Consider the following 13,075-nt stretch of genomic DNA (forward strand, 5'->3'; position numbering starts at 1 on the left):
AGAACAGGAAGAAAGTTGGATCGCTCTCATCATCAGTCCTAAAAATCCAAAACGGCTCACCTGGGAACTCTGTGTGGCTCACATGGCAATGGTTCTGCTCAGTGAAACCAGGCTTCTGAGGGGCCAAACTCTTCACTGATTATAGTCGTTTGAAACGTAGCCAGCAAGCTCAGCTGTCCGAGACTGAGGTGGAAATAAAACCAAATGAAATTTACTGAATTTATTCTCGCTCGGACCTCGGGTTCTCACTTTGCATGCACAAGCATGGCGTTGTCGCAGACTTGTCTGGTTTCCCACTTGAAGCCAGATTCAGATGCCAGACAGATGAGGCCTGGCAGTAGGGAGCAGTGGTACTGACCACCTTGGGCCTGCCATGCCCGCTTGTTTGGTGCTGTTGGACATGTGGTGAGATAGTGGGTTATGCATCATCATGTCTGTACGTGCTAGGCTTGCAAGCATAGTGTTCTTGCTGAGTCTGGATTTTGAAATTAGATGATCCTGGCTTCAAATTCCAGCTTTTCAATTGACTGATGTTGTGGCCTCCTTGATATCAACTTCCTCACCTATCAATTCAGGTTTTTAACAGGCACCTCATAAGACTACTACGAGATTATATGCTGTTCTGCTGTAGCCTAGAATGTAGCAGGTGCTGAATGAAATATAAATCCTCTTGTCTTCTTATCTAAGCATGCATGACTTACCTTTCTCGTTAGAGCACATGACACAGAAAGACATTTGGAAAATCTGGCTTGTCTTTCTGACCCATGCCAATTGTAGCTGGAGTGTAAGGAAGTGGCCTCCCAGCGAGTTATATGTGGAATTGTCCTTTGACTTTATTAGTGAGTCATGCCATTGTCACAAGGAAGCTTTACTTCTTCTTCTTCAAATTCTCATATTTTCCAAGAATCTATTATAGTCCTCTTGATGAGACTGATATCCACTTAAGTGGCAGTGACAACCATCTCTTCGGGATGTTCCTGTTGTAACAAATACACAGAATAACCAAGCAGTAGACGTTACAATACAAAGCAGCTTGTAAGTACCTCCTACCTCTAAATAATTTCCATTAAGATAAACAGACTGTCGTTGGATTAATGGATGGATGGTGTTAGGTTGAAATTCCATGACTGAAAACAGCATTCTATTAAGCTGTATTTTCGTGTTTATTTATTTAGTGTGTGTTTGTGTGTGTGAGTGTATGTGTATGTGCATATGTGTATGTATATGTGAGCGTATGTATTGGATATGTGCGCATGTGTGTGCATGGAAGAATGTTTGTACATGTATATGTGTCTGGTGTTTGATATGTGTGTGGTTTGTGTGTAACATTGTGTGTGTATGTCTTTCTATGTGTGTGCTGTGTGTGGTTTGTATGTGTCTCTGTGTGTTGTGTGTGTATATCTGTGTGTGGGTTTGCATGTGTGTATGTGTACATACACAGTTCAGAAGTCAACTTGCTGAAATCATATTCAGTTCCCTTCTCTTCCACCTGTGGTTCCTAGGGACCAAATTCAACTTAGCCAGCCTTGTGAGAAGCATCTCCACCTACTAAGCCATCTTGCTAGCCCATAAATACGTTTGGGGGACGAGAGGTGACTCGGTGGTGGGGATCACTGGCTGATTTTGCAGAGAACCTGGAGTTGGTTCCCAGAAACACGTGACATCTCCTAACCACCTGCAACTCCTGTTCTGGGGGTCTGGCATCCTCCTTCAACCTCCAGACACCAGGCAGATATATGGTACACACATAAAATATAGGCAAATATATACATGAAATAAAAATAACTTTAAAATATATTTTAAGGATGCATTTTATATCCTACAAGTTAAATGGCATCCGGAAAGAAAGAAACTAGCATTTTATCTTCTGAAAAAAATTCATCTAAGTTTTAGTTACAAGTGAAAACTGCTCAAAGGAGGGTGTAAAGAATTTGCTCACAGAGTACACTGTATTTTGGATAAAAGAACTTTATTTATTTATTTATTAGAAACTGCATAGTTCTGACAGCAACGATAGCTTACTTACTCTTGGTAAAGGCTAATCATCACCCTAAGGTAGGCTTTACAGAGCCTGAAGTCCCTCCCAAAGAACAAGCCCAGTGCTGAGATGTGTCAGGGAGCCCCAGCCCTCACTGTGCCCCTTGCTTGGGAAGTGAGTGCCCACCCCACAGCTGATAATACTTGAGAGCTCAGCTGATGATCTGGGAGTCGCTCCTTTTCAGAGGAAGAATTTTCTTTGCCTCCAGTAATGTTTTCTTCCCCACGAACCATTAACTGAGCATAAAAGCCTCTCTATGAAATGCTGTGCAACCAGCATGTTTTATTTTTGATTTTATTTCTCTTTACGGCACTATTTTTAATAGAACCAACTGGGGAAGGTGGGTAGTGGAATACATTAGCAGACAAAACACTATTTTATCCAAACCCAGAGATTTATTTTTATTGTTATTTTATGTAACACTTCACTGAATGATTTAGTCATGTAGTTTGGGGAGGGGGTGGTTAAACCAAAGGAATCACTTAATAACAGAATATTAAGGTAAGAATTTGAATTATTAGTCGCTAATCAAGATATCTTGTTTCCTAAGCCTAATTGTGCTTAGCACAACAGACATCAGAATTTAATGCCATACGTCCCCAATAGTCCTTTAAAAGTAAAATAACTTGTACATATAGGTTTCGAGTGTTAGGGTGTGGCTTTCTTTCTCTCATTTTGAAATTACATATGATGGCCATAGGTGGGATTAGACATTCCATAAGTGTGGAAGAGTTGATAATTTCTGTGGCCTGCACTTTTTATAATGTGTCAATTGTTAATAAATAATACAATGAGTATACATCACCACAGTTCAAAGAAATATTAAATCCTCCAGAAGAGACCTGGAAGGTTGAGCATGTGCTATCAACCACCAGTACTGGAATATTTCCCAGAGCATCTTTGATCGGAACTCAATCAGTATCGACCAGCCCCTGCTTACGTATTTCCTAGGACGATAAGTCTACTTTTTAAGAGGGACTATCAGGGCTGGAGAGATGGCTCAATGGTTAAGAGAACTGATTGCTCTTCCAGAGGACCTGAGTTCAATTCCCAGCACCCACATGGCTGATGACAACTGTCTCTAACTCCAGTTTCAGGGGACCTGACGCCCATGGCAAAACACTAATGCGCATAAAATATAAAGAGAGAATATGGTCTTTCACTAGAACAGTCGGTGTTACTATTTGTTACTATTGTGTATGCATGTGTATGCACATGAGCACACTTGTTTGTGTTCATGCTGGTGTGTGTATGCACATGCACTTAGGTGCACATGGAGGACAAAGGACAACCTCACGTACTAGTCCTCAGGCACCACCCATGGTTTGTTATTGTTTGTTTGTTTTAATTTAGATTTTGAGACGGGCTCTCTCATTGGAGTGGAACTCACCTGGGAGGCAAGGCTGTCGGCCCACAAGCACGCAGATCTGCCTGCCTTCCCCTCCCCAGAGCTGAGATTAGACGCACACACCATCACACGTCACACTCAGCTTTTTTTGGAGGGGGGCATGGGTATTAGGTGCCAAACTCAGGTCCTTGTACTTGCATGTCAAGCACTTCGTTGACCGAACTGCTGCTTCAGACCCCTTAAAGTTCATTTTGTTGGGTCTTGATCTTAGATAAAGGACAAGAAGCAATACTGTTCCAACAGTTTAGAAGTTCTAATGAAAAGAAAAGGGGTTGCTTTTCTAGTATATAGTCAATCTTAAGAGATGACATCTCCTGTCCTTAATTTCTCTTTTCCTTTTTAGTCTTTTGAAAGAAAAAAATCAAGGCATGAATAAAAGTCCATTCTTTCCAACATATACTATTAGATATTATATTTATCTTGAGAAGATACTAATGTACATAGCATGGATTCATGTTTTCAAAATATATTATCCGTCCAGCTACCCATATGTGATTCCATGAAATGAGAGGATAGGATGAAAACAGACACCAGACTAACACTGGATGGTGCTAGAAGGGCAAACAAAGGGGAGATGAGGAAACATTAGAATCTGACAAACTAATCTATGAAAATGAAGATTGCAAAAATGTGTGTGTGCGTGTGTACTTGCTTGTGTGATTGCATGGGTGTGGTGTGTGTCTGTGTGTCTGTGTGTGTCTGTGTGTGTCTGTGTGTCTGTGTGTGTCTATCTGTGTGTGTGTCTGTGTGTGTCTCTGTGTGTGTGTGTGTCTGTGTTGAGGAAAGCTTTGGTATTTACTTAATAGAAAAACCCCTGGCTCATCTACAATGGACAGTTGCAAGTAGCCTATGTAGGTAATTTAAAAATAATAGCCTGGCAGGTGGCATCCATTTATACTGAAGAGGTGTGTTTGTATCCAGGCATCTGAACTGGCCTGACGTTAGTGTACATCTCCCCTTTTCCCATTCACTCCCCCACATAGAAAACCTCTCCACCTGAGCTCTGTCGCATGGCACCTTTCTCTCACATGATGCTTTTTTCAAATTACAACAAGGTGGAGGCAGGAGGATCCTAAGTTTAAGGACAGCATTGACCACGTAATTCCAGGCAGTCCTGGATTTCCTAATGAACCCCTGAGTCAAAAATCTGAGGGGAAAAAGCAACAATTTGATGAATTCTAGTCAATTTGTGCTAAAATATTTTACAAATGCTACAATTATTGACTTCCTATTAGCAAAATAAGAGGTCAAAGTGAGAGCAATTTGAAAATACATGGTCTAATTTCAACAGTCATAGCCCAACAAGGATATATGCAAAAGCATTGATAGTTTCTGCCTCTTAGTAAGATTGCCAGTGATTTTTAATTTTTGCCGTCTTTTTCTTCTAAATGTTCTGAAATTTTTTCAGAGAATATGCATTACTTTTATTTATTGTTAAACTTCAGTGGTGGTACATGCCTTTAGTTCCAACGCTCGGGAGACAGAGACAGGCTGTTCTCTATTTGTTCGAGGCCAGCCTGGTCTACAGAGTGACTTCTAGGGCAGACTGCAAAGCAACAGAGGAACAGAGAAACCCTGTCTCAAAAAAAAAGTGTAATGACAAACAGAGGAGGGAGATACAGATACACAAGAGATAAACATTCATATTTAAATGAAATTCTACAGTTATCTATGCTAATAATTTGATAGCTATTTGATATTTGAATTCTGTTAATGAATACATAATCAAGTATTTTTATGAGATTTGAATTCAAGTGGGTGTGAGTAGCTTCGATAAAAGGATTCATTGGCTTGCTTACATTTCATTTTTATGTCACAATTTTAATTTGCAGAACAATTTTAAGACAGACTTTATCCATAACCCAGTGTTGATCACAGCGACACATTCTTTGACCCATGTCCTGGTGTAAGGGCCTTCAAGTTTTTATCCATGTACACCTTCGCTTTTCCTTCTCAATGGTAATTTTGTAGATAGAACAGAATGGAAGTATGGGCACCAGACTGACAATGGGCAGTCACTGGGAGGGTAGGTAAAGGATCTAATTTTAATAGTGATGATGATGGTGGTGGTGATGATGGTGATGATGGTGATGATGATGATGGTGATGATGGTGGTGATGATGATGGTGATGATGGTGGTGATGATGATTTGATAAAATGGTATATGAAAGTGAATATTGTCGAATTCTGGAGGCACAGCAGTCCGCGGTTGCTGAGTAGGTGCTTGCCAATGTTTTCTATGGATTTCACTTCCTCATCTAGGAAATGGTTATCCAGAAAGTTACAGAGGTGTCAATCTGTGTGAGCATACAAATCCAAAAAAACCTGGTGCAAATCCTTCTCCAGGGCATGAAAAGGGCTCCTGTGGGTTACCCAGTCATCCTAATCCAGTGACTACGTCTTGGAAAATGACACGGCCACCCAGGCTCTGCATTTTCAGGAGGAGCCTGACTTCCCTGCACTTCTGCTCTTCCATCTTGAGGAAGAAGTGGCCTAGTTTTATCAAAAATCATCTCACTGAGACCCAAAAAAGAAACCTAGGTACAGGTAGGAGGCCTAGAGATGACCAGTTGACCATGCAGGTGACTATATCTTAGTAGAATGACTTCGACCAGTCATGGAACTCATTGTTTGCAGACAAAGAAACCAGCCACAGATGCAGTGAAGGGCAGGATTGATAATGTGGCTCCACAGACAAAAGTACTCACCACTGGGCATGGTGGAAGGAGAGAAGTGACTCCCTCAAGCTGCCTTCCCATCTCCCCTCAGCTACCCCAGCACACATCCTCCCTTCGCCCAATAAATAAATAGAAGAAGGAAGAGGAGGAGACAGAGACAAGGAGAAAGAAGAGAGGAGAGGAGGGGACAGGGCAGGTCAAGATAGGAGAGGTACTGAAGCAGGAGATAGGCAAGAACATGGCCTAGAGATGGGACCAAATCGGAGAATGAGAGTTGGAGGCTAGAAGAGATGGAAAAGAAATACTAGAGATGCCAGGTAAAACCAAACATTATTGAAACAAGAGCTCTGATCTCCAGGCATCTGCTCGTCTGGTACAGTTTTAGTGTTTGTACATATACTCCCTATTTCTTCAAGGTTTGGAGATGCCTAGTTTATCCTCAGAAGGCATAAGGAATGGCCATGATTTTCTTCATAAAATCTTCCATTGGCTGCTCCAGTTAAACCACAGACTTCTTTTTTTAAAATTGATTTTATTGAACTATACATTTTTCTCTGCTCCCCTTCCTGCCTCTCCCCTATCCCTTTCAAACCTCCCCCAAGGTCCCCATGCTCCCATTTACTCAGAAGATCTTGCTTTTTTCTACTTCCCATGTAGATTAGATCAATGTATGTTCTCTGGGATTGTGATTTGTGGGTTGGTTTTCTTTGCTTTATGTCTAAAAGCCACTTATGAGTAAGTACATATGATATTTGTCTTTCTGGGTCTGTGTTACCTCACTCAATATAATGTTTTCTAGATCCATCTATTTGCCTGCAAATTTCAATATATCATTATTTTTTTCTGCTGTCTAGTACTCCATTGTGTAAATGTACCACATTTTCCTTATCCATTCTTTGGTCAAAGGGCATTTCGGTTGTTTCCAGGTTCTGGCTATGACAAACAATGCTGCTAAGAACATAGTTGAGCACATGTCCTTGTGGCACGATTGAGCATCCTTTGGATATATACCTAAAAGTGGTATTGCTTGGTCTTGAAGAAGGTTGTTTCCTAATTTTCTGAGAAATCGCCATACCAATAGCCAAAGAGTCTCTACCAATTTGCACTCCCACCAGCAATGCAGGAGGGTTCCCTTTACCCCACAACCTCTCCAGCATAAGTTGTCATCAGTGTTTTTGATCTTGGCTATTCTTATAGGTATAAGATGGAATCTCAGAGTTGTTTTGATTTGCAGTTCTCTGATGGCTAAGGATGTTGTTGAGCATTTCCTTAAGTGTCTTTCAGCCATTTTATATTCCTCTGTTGAGGTCTGTACTCCATTTTTTTATTGGATTATTTGTTCTTTTGATGACCAATTTCCTGAGTTCTCTGTATATTTTGGAGATCAGATCTCTGTCTGATATGGGGTTGGTGAAGATTTTTTTCCCATTCTGTAGGCTGCTGTTTTGTTTTGTCGACTGTGTTCTTTGCTTTACAGAAGCTTTTCAGTTTCAAAAGGTCCCATTTATTAATTGTTTCTCTCAGTGTCTGTGCTACTGGAGTTATCTTTAAGAAGTTGTCTCCTGTGTCAATGCGTTCAAATGTACTTCCCACTTTCTCTTTTATGAGGTTCAATGTGGTTGGCTTTATGTTGAGGTCTGTGATCCATTTGGACTTGAGTTTTGTGCATGGTAATAGATATGGATTATTTTCATTCTTCTAGATGTTGATATTCAACTATGCCAGCACCATTTGTTAAATATGCTTTCTTTTTTCCATTTTATTTATTTATGTATTTATGTATTTATTTATTTATTATGTCTTTGTCAAAAATTAGGTGTTTGTAAGTGTGTGGATTAATATCTTGTCTTTGATTCTGTTCCATTGGTTCTCCTGTCTGTTTTTATGTCAACACCAGGCTGTTTTCAGTACTGTAGCTCTGTAGTAGAGTTTGAAGTCAGGGATTGTGATTCCTCCAGAAGTTCCTTATTGCACAGGATTGTTTGGGCTATTCTGGGATTTTTCCTTTTCCATATGAAGTTGAGTACTGTTCTTTCAAGGTCAGTGAAGAGTTTTGCTGGGATTTTGATGGGCGTTGCGTTGAATCTGTAAATTGCTTTTGTTAAGATTGTCATTTTAACTATATTAATTCTACCTACCAAAGAGCATGGGAGATCTTTCCATTTTCTGGTGTCTTCTTCAGTTTCTTTCTTCAAAGATTTAAAGTTCTTGTCATACAAGTCTTCCACTTGTTTGGTTAGAGTTACTCCAAGATATTTTAAGCTATTTGTGACTATTGTGAAGGGTGATATTTCTCTGATTTCTTTCTCAGTCCATTTATCATCTGTGTAAAGGAGAGCTACTGATTTTTTTGAGTTAATCTTGTATCGTGCTGCATTACTGAAAGTGTTTATGAGTTATAGATGTTCCTTGGCAGAATTTTTGGAGCAGCTTATGTAAACTATCATATAATCAACAAATAGTGAGAGTTTGACTTCTTTTCTGATTTGTATCCCCTTGATCTCCTTTTGTTGTCTTATTGCTCTAGATAGGACCTCAAGAATTATATTGAATAGATATGGAGAGAATGGAGAACCTTGTCTTGTTCCTGATTACAGTGTGATTGCATGGAGTTTCTCCTTATTTAGTTTGATGTTGGCTGTTGGCTTGCTGTATTTTGCCTTTATTATGTTTAGGTATGTTCCTTGTATCCCTTCTTTCTCCAAGACCTTCATCATAAAGGGATGTTATATTTTGTCGAAAGCTTTTTCAACATCTAATGAGATGAGCACATGATTTTTACATTTCAGTTTGTTTATATGGTGGATTACATTGACAGAGTTTCATTTGTTGAACCATTCCTGCATCCTGTGATGAAGCCAACTTGATCATGGTGGATTATGGTTCTGATGTGTTCTTGAATTTGATTTGCCAGTATTTTATTGAGTAGTTTTTCATCCATGTTCATTATTGAGATTGATCTGTAATTCTCTTTCTTAGTAATGTCTGTATGTGGTTTGCTGAACCACAGACTTCTTAAAGACTGTCTCAGTAGGTAGATGGTCACACAATCCCAGGAATGTGACCATACTTCACCGACTGAGATTGCTGGTTCTTCTGGAGAGTTGAAAGAGTCCAATTTTTCAGTTATGAATTATTGACCTTCAGAAACATGAACTATACCTATCACTCACTGTCAATTATTTTTTTTTCTTCTCCCTTACTCTGGGGGAAAAATCTTGTTTATTGGTAGGAGGGGAAACAGGAAGTTTCTTTTATTCTTTTTGTTTTCATAGAAACATTTTTAACATGATTGGTCCTGTGATGACAATACAAATTATGGTAGATAGAATGAAATGGGCATCAAAGACTTCATTCTACACTATTTCAACAAGGAATGAGACTGACCTTAACCCTGAAGCAAGAGGGTTTTCAAGCATTGAGGCAAACTAGTAGACAGTACTGAAGGATATTGTAGGGAAGGTTGCTCGGTGTAATTGAGCCATCTGTGTTTGCTAATTGCCACTTATCAAAATTAGACTCCTACCTTTCCATGGAGCTTCTGGGATTATTTTACGGATGGATGTATTTTAAAGGCAAGACTCCCAGGTCTTTAGAAAACATGTTCCTGACTGATAAAATTAGAAGAAGCTGGAAAAAGAAAAAAAGAAAAGCTCATGTGTAAAGAAGGGAGCAGAACATGAATTTCTTAATTACCAGTTTTATAAAGGAGACACTCTCTATAAAGGGAGGTCAGGAGCCTGCAATCAGGGAGAAACTTAAATTTAGTGAAGGTGAGCGTAAGGTTAATACTCATTGGTAACTTGTTCTACCTGTTACTACCAGACCTTTAAGGAGGGAATCAACTCTTTCCTTGAGAAATGCATCTCATCACCTAGGACATTGCCACCTTGTGCACTGTGCTTGCCGGCCAGGACGAGTGAGAAGAATCGTGCCGAGCACCGTGACCGCACTGATTGTCTTTTCTGAGCATGAGGAGGCCGGGCACACGCAGGGTCTTTCACAATCTACAGTATTTTGCTCTTAGCCCTTCTTAATACAATATATAGTTAACTGTTAAGGTCATCCTTCATATGAGCCAAATATCCTTCTAAGGACTTATGTTAGCTCACATAATCCTCACAAATATTCCGGAACAATCTATGAATCTTGCCCACTTTACAAACAGACCATGAAACAGAGGGGTGGAAAGATTAAGAAAGCTGGCCACGCTCCTTTAAAAAGAAGCCTAGCTGGATTTAAACTTAGTCCTCTTCCCCAACCCAGGCTCTGGACCTCAGTGCTCAAGTGTTTCACGTTGTCTCTTTCCAAGCTTTCGCCGGGAATCTGGGGCCATCGCGTTCTCTTTATGATTTACTCAGAAAGTGCAGTCATGAGGTAAACTGCAAGATACAAGAGCTTAGAGCTCCTCCCTCGAGCCTGCAGGGACCAGGTCAGCATCGGAGAGCCGCACAGCTCCTGGGCCTGAATGCCATTGTGGCAGCCACTTAGCATAAAATTCCATAATGTTCTATTCTATGAATCCGTAATCAGATATTTTCCATAAAACACTGTGAAAGAATTCAATAAAGACATCTAGGGAAATTAAAATGAGCCGCTTTATTCCATAATAATTCAGAGAACTTAGGGAGAAATATCTGTCAAGGTCAGAAAAATAGAATAACCTTCAGTGGGGCTTAGGGGAGGTGAGGGATTGTCTTTTTCTTCCTGAGCAGGCCTAAAAGGTTCTAATCATCCTTGTGTTAACCTGGCCTCCATGCCAGAAAACCAGGATGTTTCTTTCCTTTCCTGGTCCTACTCTTCCTGTACTGAGCCGTAACAACTAAGTCCTTGTTCTTGTTTCCCAGAACCCTGATCTGTGTATATGTGATAGGAAGAATGCAGGCTGGAACTTGGGGTTTGTTTTGCTTTGTGGCTCTATGAATTGAACCCAGGGCTTTGTGCTGCTCACCTCTGTGCTTTACCCCCCACCCTTGGTTTACAGGTGGGGTCCTCCTATATAGCCCAGGGTAGCCTTGCATTCTAAGTCCTCAGGGCTTGGCCTCCTCGGTGTTGGGATTACAGCCATCCTCTGCCATGCCTCATGTAGACTGGCTTCTATTAGACTCTCTCAGAACTTCAGCGGGTAAAGTCTCCTGGAGAAGACCTTTTATCTATTCTGAGCTTCCATAGAAGAATAAGACTCGTCTGTTTTAGAGTTGTTTTAAGGATGGGAGAGAATGTGTAAAAAGGAAAAACTTGCTTAATGTGGGTTCTACAATTTATGAGAATTAGTTTGCACCAGTCATCCGCAGCTAACGAGCTCAGAGAAAATCCCCTATTCTCTGGACTATGAGAAAAGCCGCCATTTGGCTTTCTGGTGATGTATGATGGATAAGAAAAGCCACATAGTCAGAGAAAAAAAAGAGGCCAACAGAAGATACGGTTAGTACTTCCTCAGGTTAGCCTGAGGAAGCTGAAGGCCATAATAGGAGGTTTGAAGTAACAGGAATGGGTTTTGAGGAGGAAAAGAAATGTCCTTGAAGGATAGAAATGCAGCTTGAAAGCAAGACGCCCTTCGCCAAAGATAAAAGACTAGCAACCCTCAGGAAAGTGGATTGCAAGAAATCACATAGATCAAGGAAGCTTTCTTGTGAGGTCGACACGTGCGTGGCTGCAGTCATGTCATGCAGGAGAGAATGAGAAAGAGTAAACCAAGAAAGTAGACATCATTTTGGCTGCAGAAGGACCTAAAGAGATGGCTGCATGAATTAATTTATGTTAGTCCGAGCCAGTCGTTAAAGGCTGGCATGAAAGTTGTCATGGCCTTGCGGTTACTACCACTCTTTCTGCTTCCCTTCAAACATGGCTTCTATCTCTGATGCAAGAAAATGTGTGCAGTTTCTCCACCCCATCAGCATGCCTAGTAACAGACATCTTGACGTGGCCCATGTTTGGGCCAGCTCTCCACTGTGGTGACAGAATTTACCTGTGATGTTAATTTAAAGAGATCAGGCTTCCTTCAGCTTGCAGGGTAGGAGGTTTCAGTCCTTGTCGGGGTGCTCCACTGCTTGGGGACTGGGGTCAGGACAAAATTTCTCACCTCATGGTGGTCAGGAAGGGGAGTAAGGCAGAGAAGCCAAGGCCCAAAATGTCCTTCATAGACACACTCTCGTAATGATGTACTCCCTCCAACTATCCTCCACCCCACCATCTCCTTAATTTCAACACCTTCCAGTAGCACCATCAGCCGGGGACAAGTCTTTACCATTTAAGTTGTAGGCAACTATTTAAGACCCAATTCATCATGCTCAGAATTGTATTTCAATCTACTCACATACCATTGGCTAAAACATAGTCACATGATCCCATCAAGCTGCAAAGGAAGCTGAGATTTACCCTAAATAGCCATTTGCACCCCAACTTTCTACTGTCATAGTCTAGTTATAAAATTCCATGACGCAGAACGGTTGTGTCAAGCCGTGCTCTTGAAGGAGATTGACGGGCTGTCAGAGACTGTGTTTCTCCAGTACTTAAGAAAAACCTAGTCTGATCTAAGACTGTGAACTCCACTGAACTTCCTGGAATGTTATTTTTTTCTGAGTCTTCTGAATATCCCGCTTTGACCCTGTCATAAAGCTCAGGTTGGTGATGAAACATTTCCTGAACATCTTATAAAAGATAAATTCTGGAACTTTCGGGCTGCCTTTGGCACAGCCAGCCTTCTCCCATTTCTGCCTGGTTTACAGATTTCTCTGCTGGCATCTTTGATACTCAGATGAGCAAAGGCTGTGTGCTTCGTGGTTCCTTCTCCAGGTGCTGTGATAACGTGTAGTGAGAAAAGCCACTGAAGGGAGAAGGGTCACTTCTGGCTCCGAGTTCATCAAATCGACAGGAGTTTGGATCAGCTGGTCACATTGCATTTACATGCAAGAAGCAGAGAGTGATAAGTGGTTGTGTTCAGCCCGTTTT

General features: G+C 40.9%; 1 protein-coding gene across 7 annotated transcripts in view; it reads left to right on the forward strand.

Annotated features, from left to right (window-relative positions):
* Window positions 1–13,075, forward strand: part of Anks1b (ankyrin repeat and sterile alpha motif domain containing 1B) — an 896,366-nt gene that overhangs the window by 467,206 nt on the left and 416,085 nt on the right. For 4 of the 7 annotated variants that reach the window (XM_038314479.1, XM_038314480.1, XM_038314482.1 and 1 more), the window contains exon 15: window positions 9,360–9,371. The exons of the other annotated variants lie outside the window; for them this stretch is intronic. In XM_038314479.1, coding sequence (XP_038170407.1) covers window positions 9,360–9,371 — 12 coding nt within the window. The remainder of the gene's footprint in view (window positions 1–9,359; window positions 9,372–13,075) is intronic. 7 annotated transcript variants of the gene reach the window in all.

The sequence above is a fragment of the Arvicola amphibius genome, chromosome 17, assembly GCF_903992535.2.
Source record: "Arvicola amphibius chromosome 17, mArvAmp1.2, whole genome shotgun sequence".
NCBI classification, from domain to species: Eukaryota; Metazoa; Chordata; class Mammalia; order Rodentia; family Cricetidae; genus Arvicola; species Arvicola amphibius.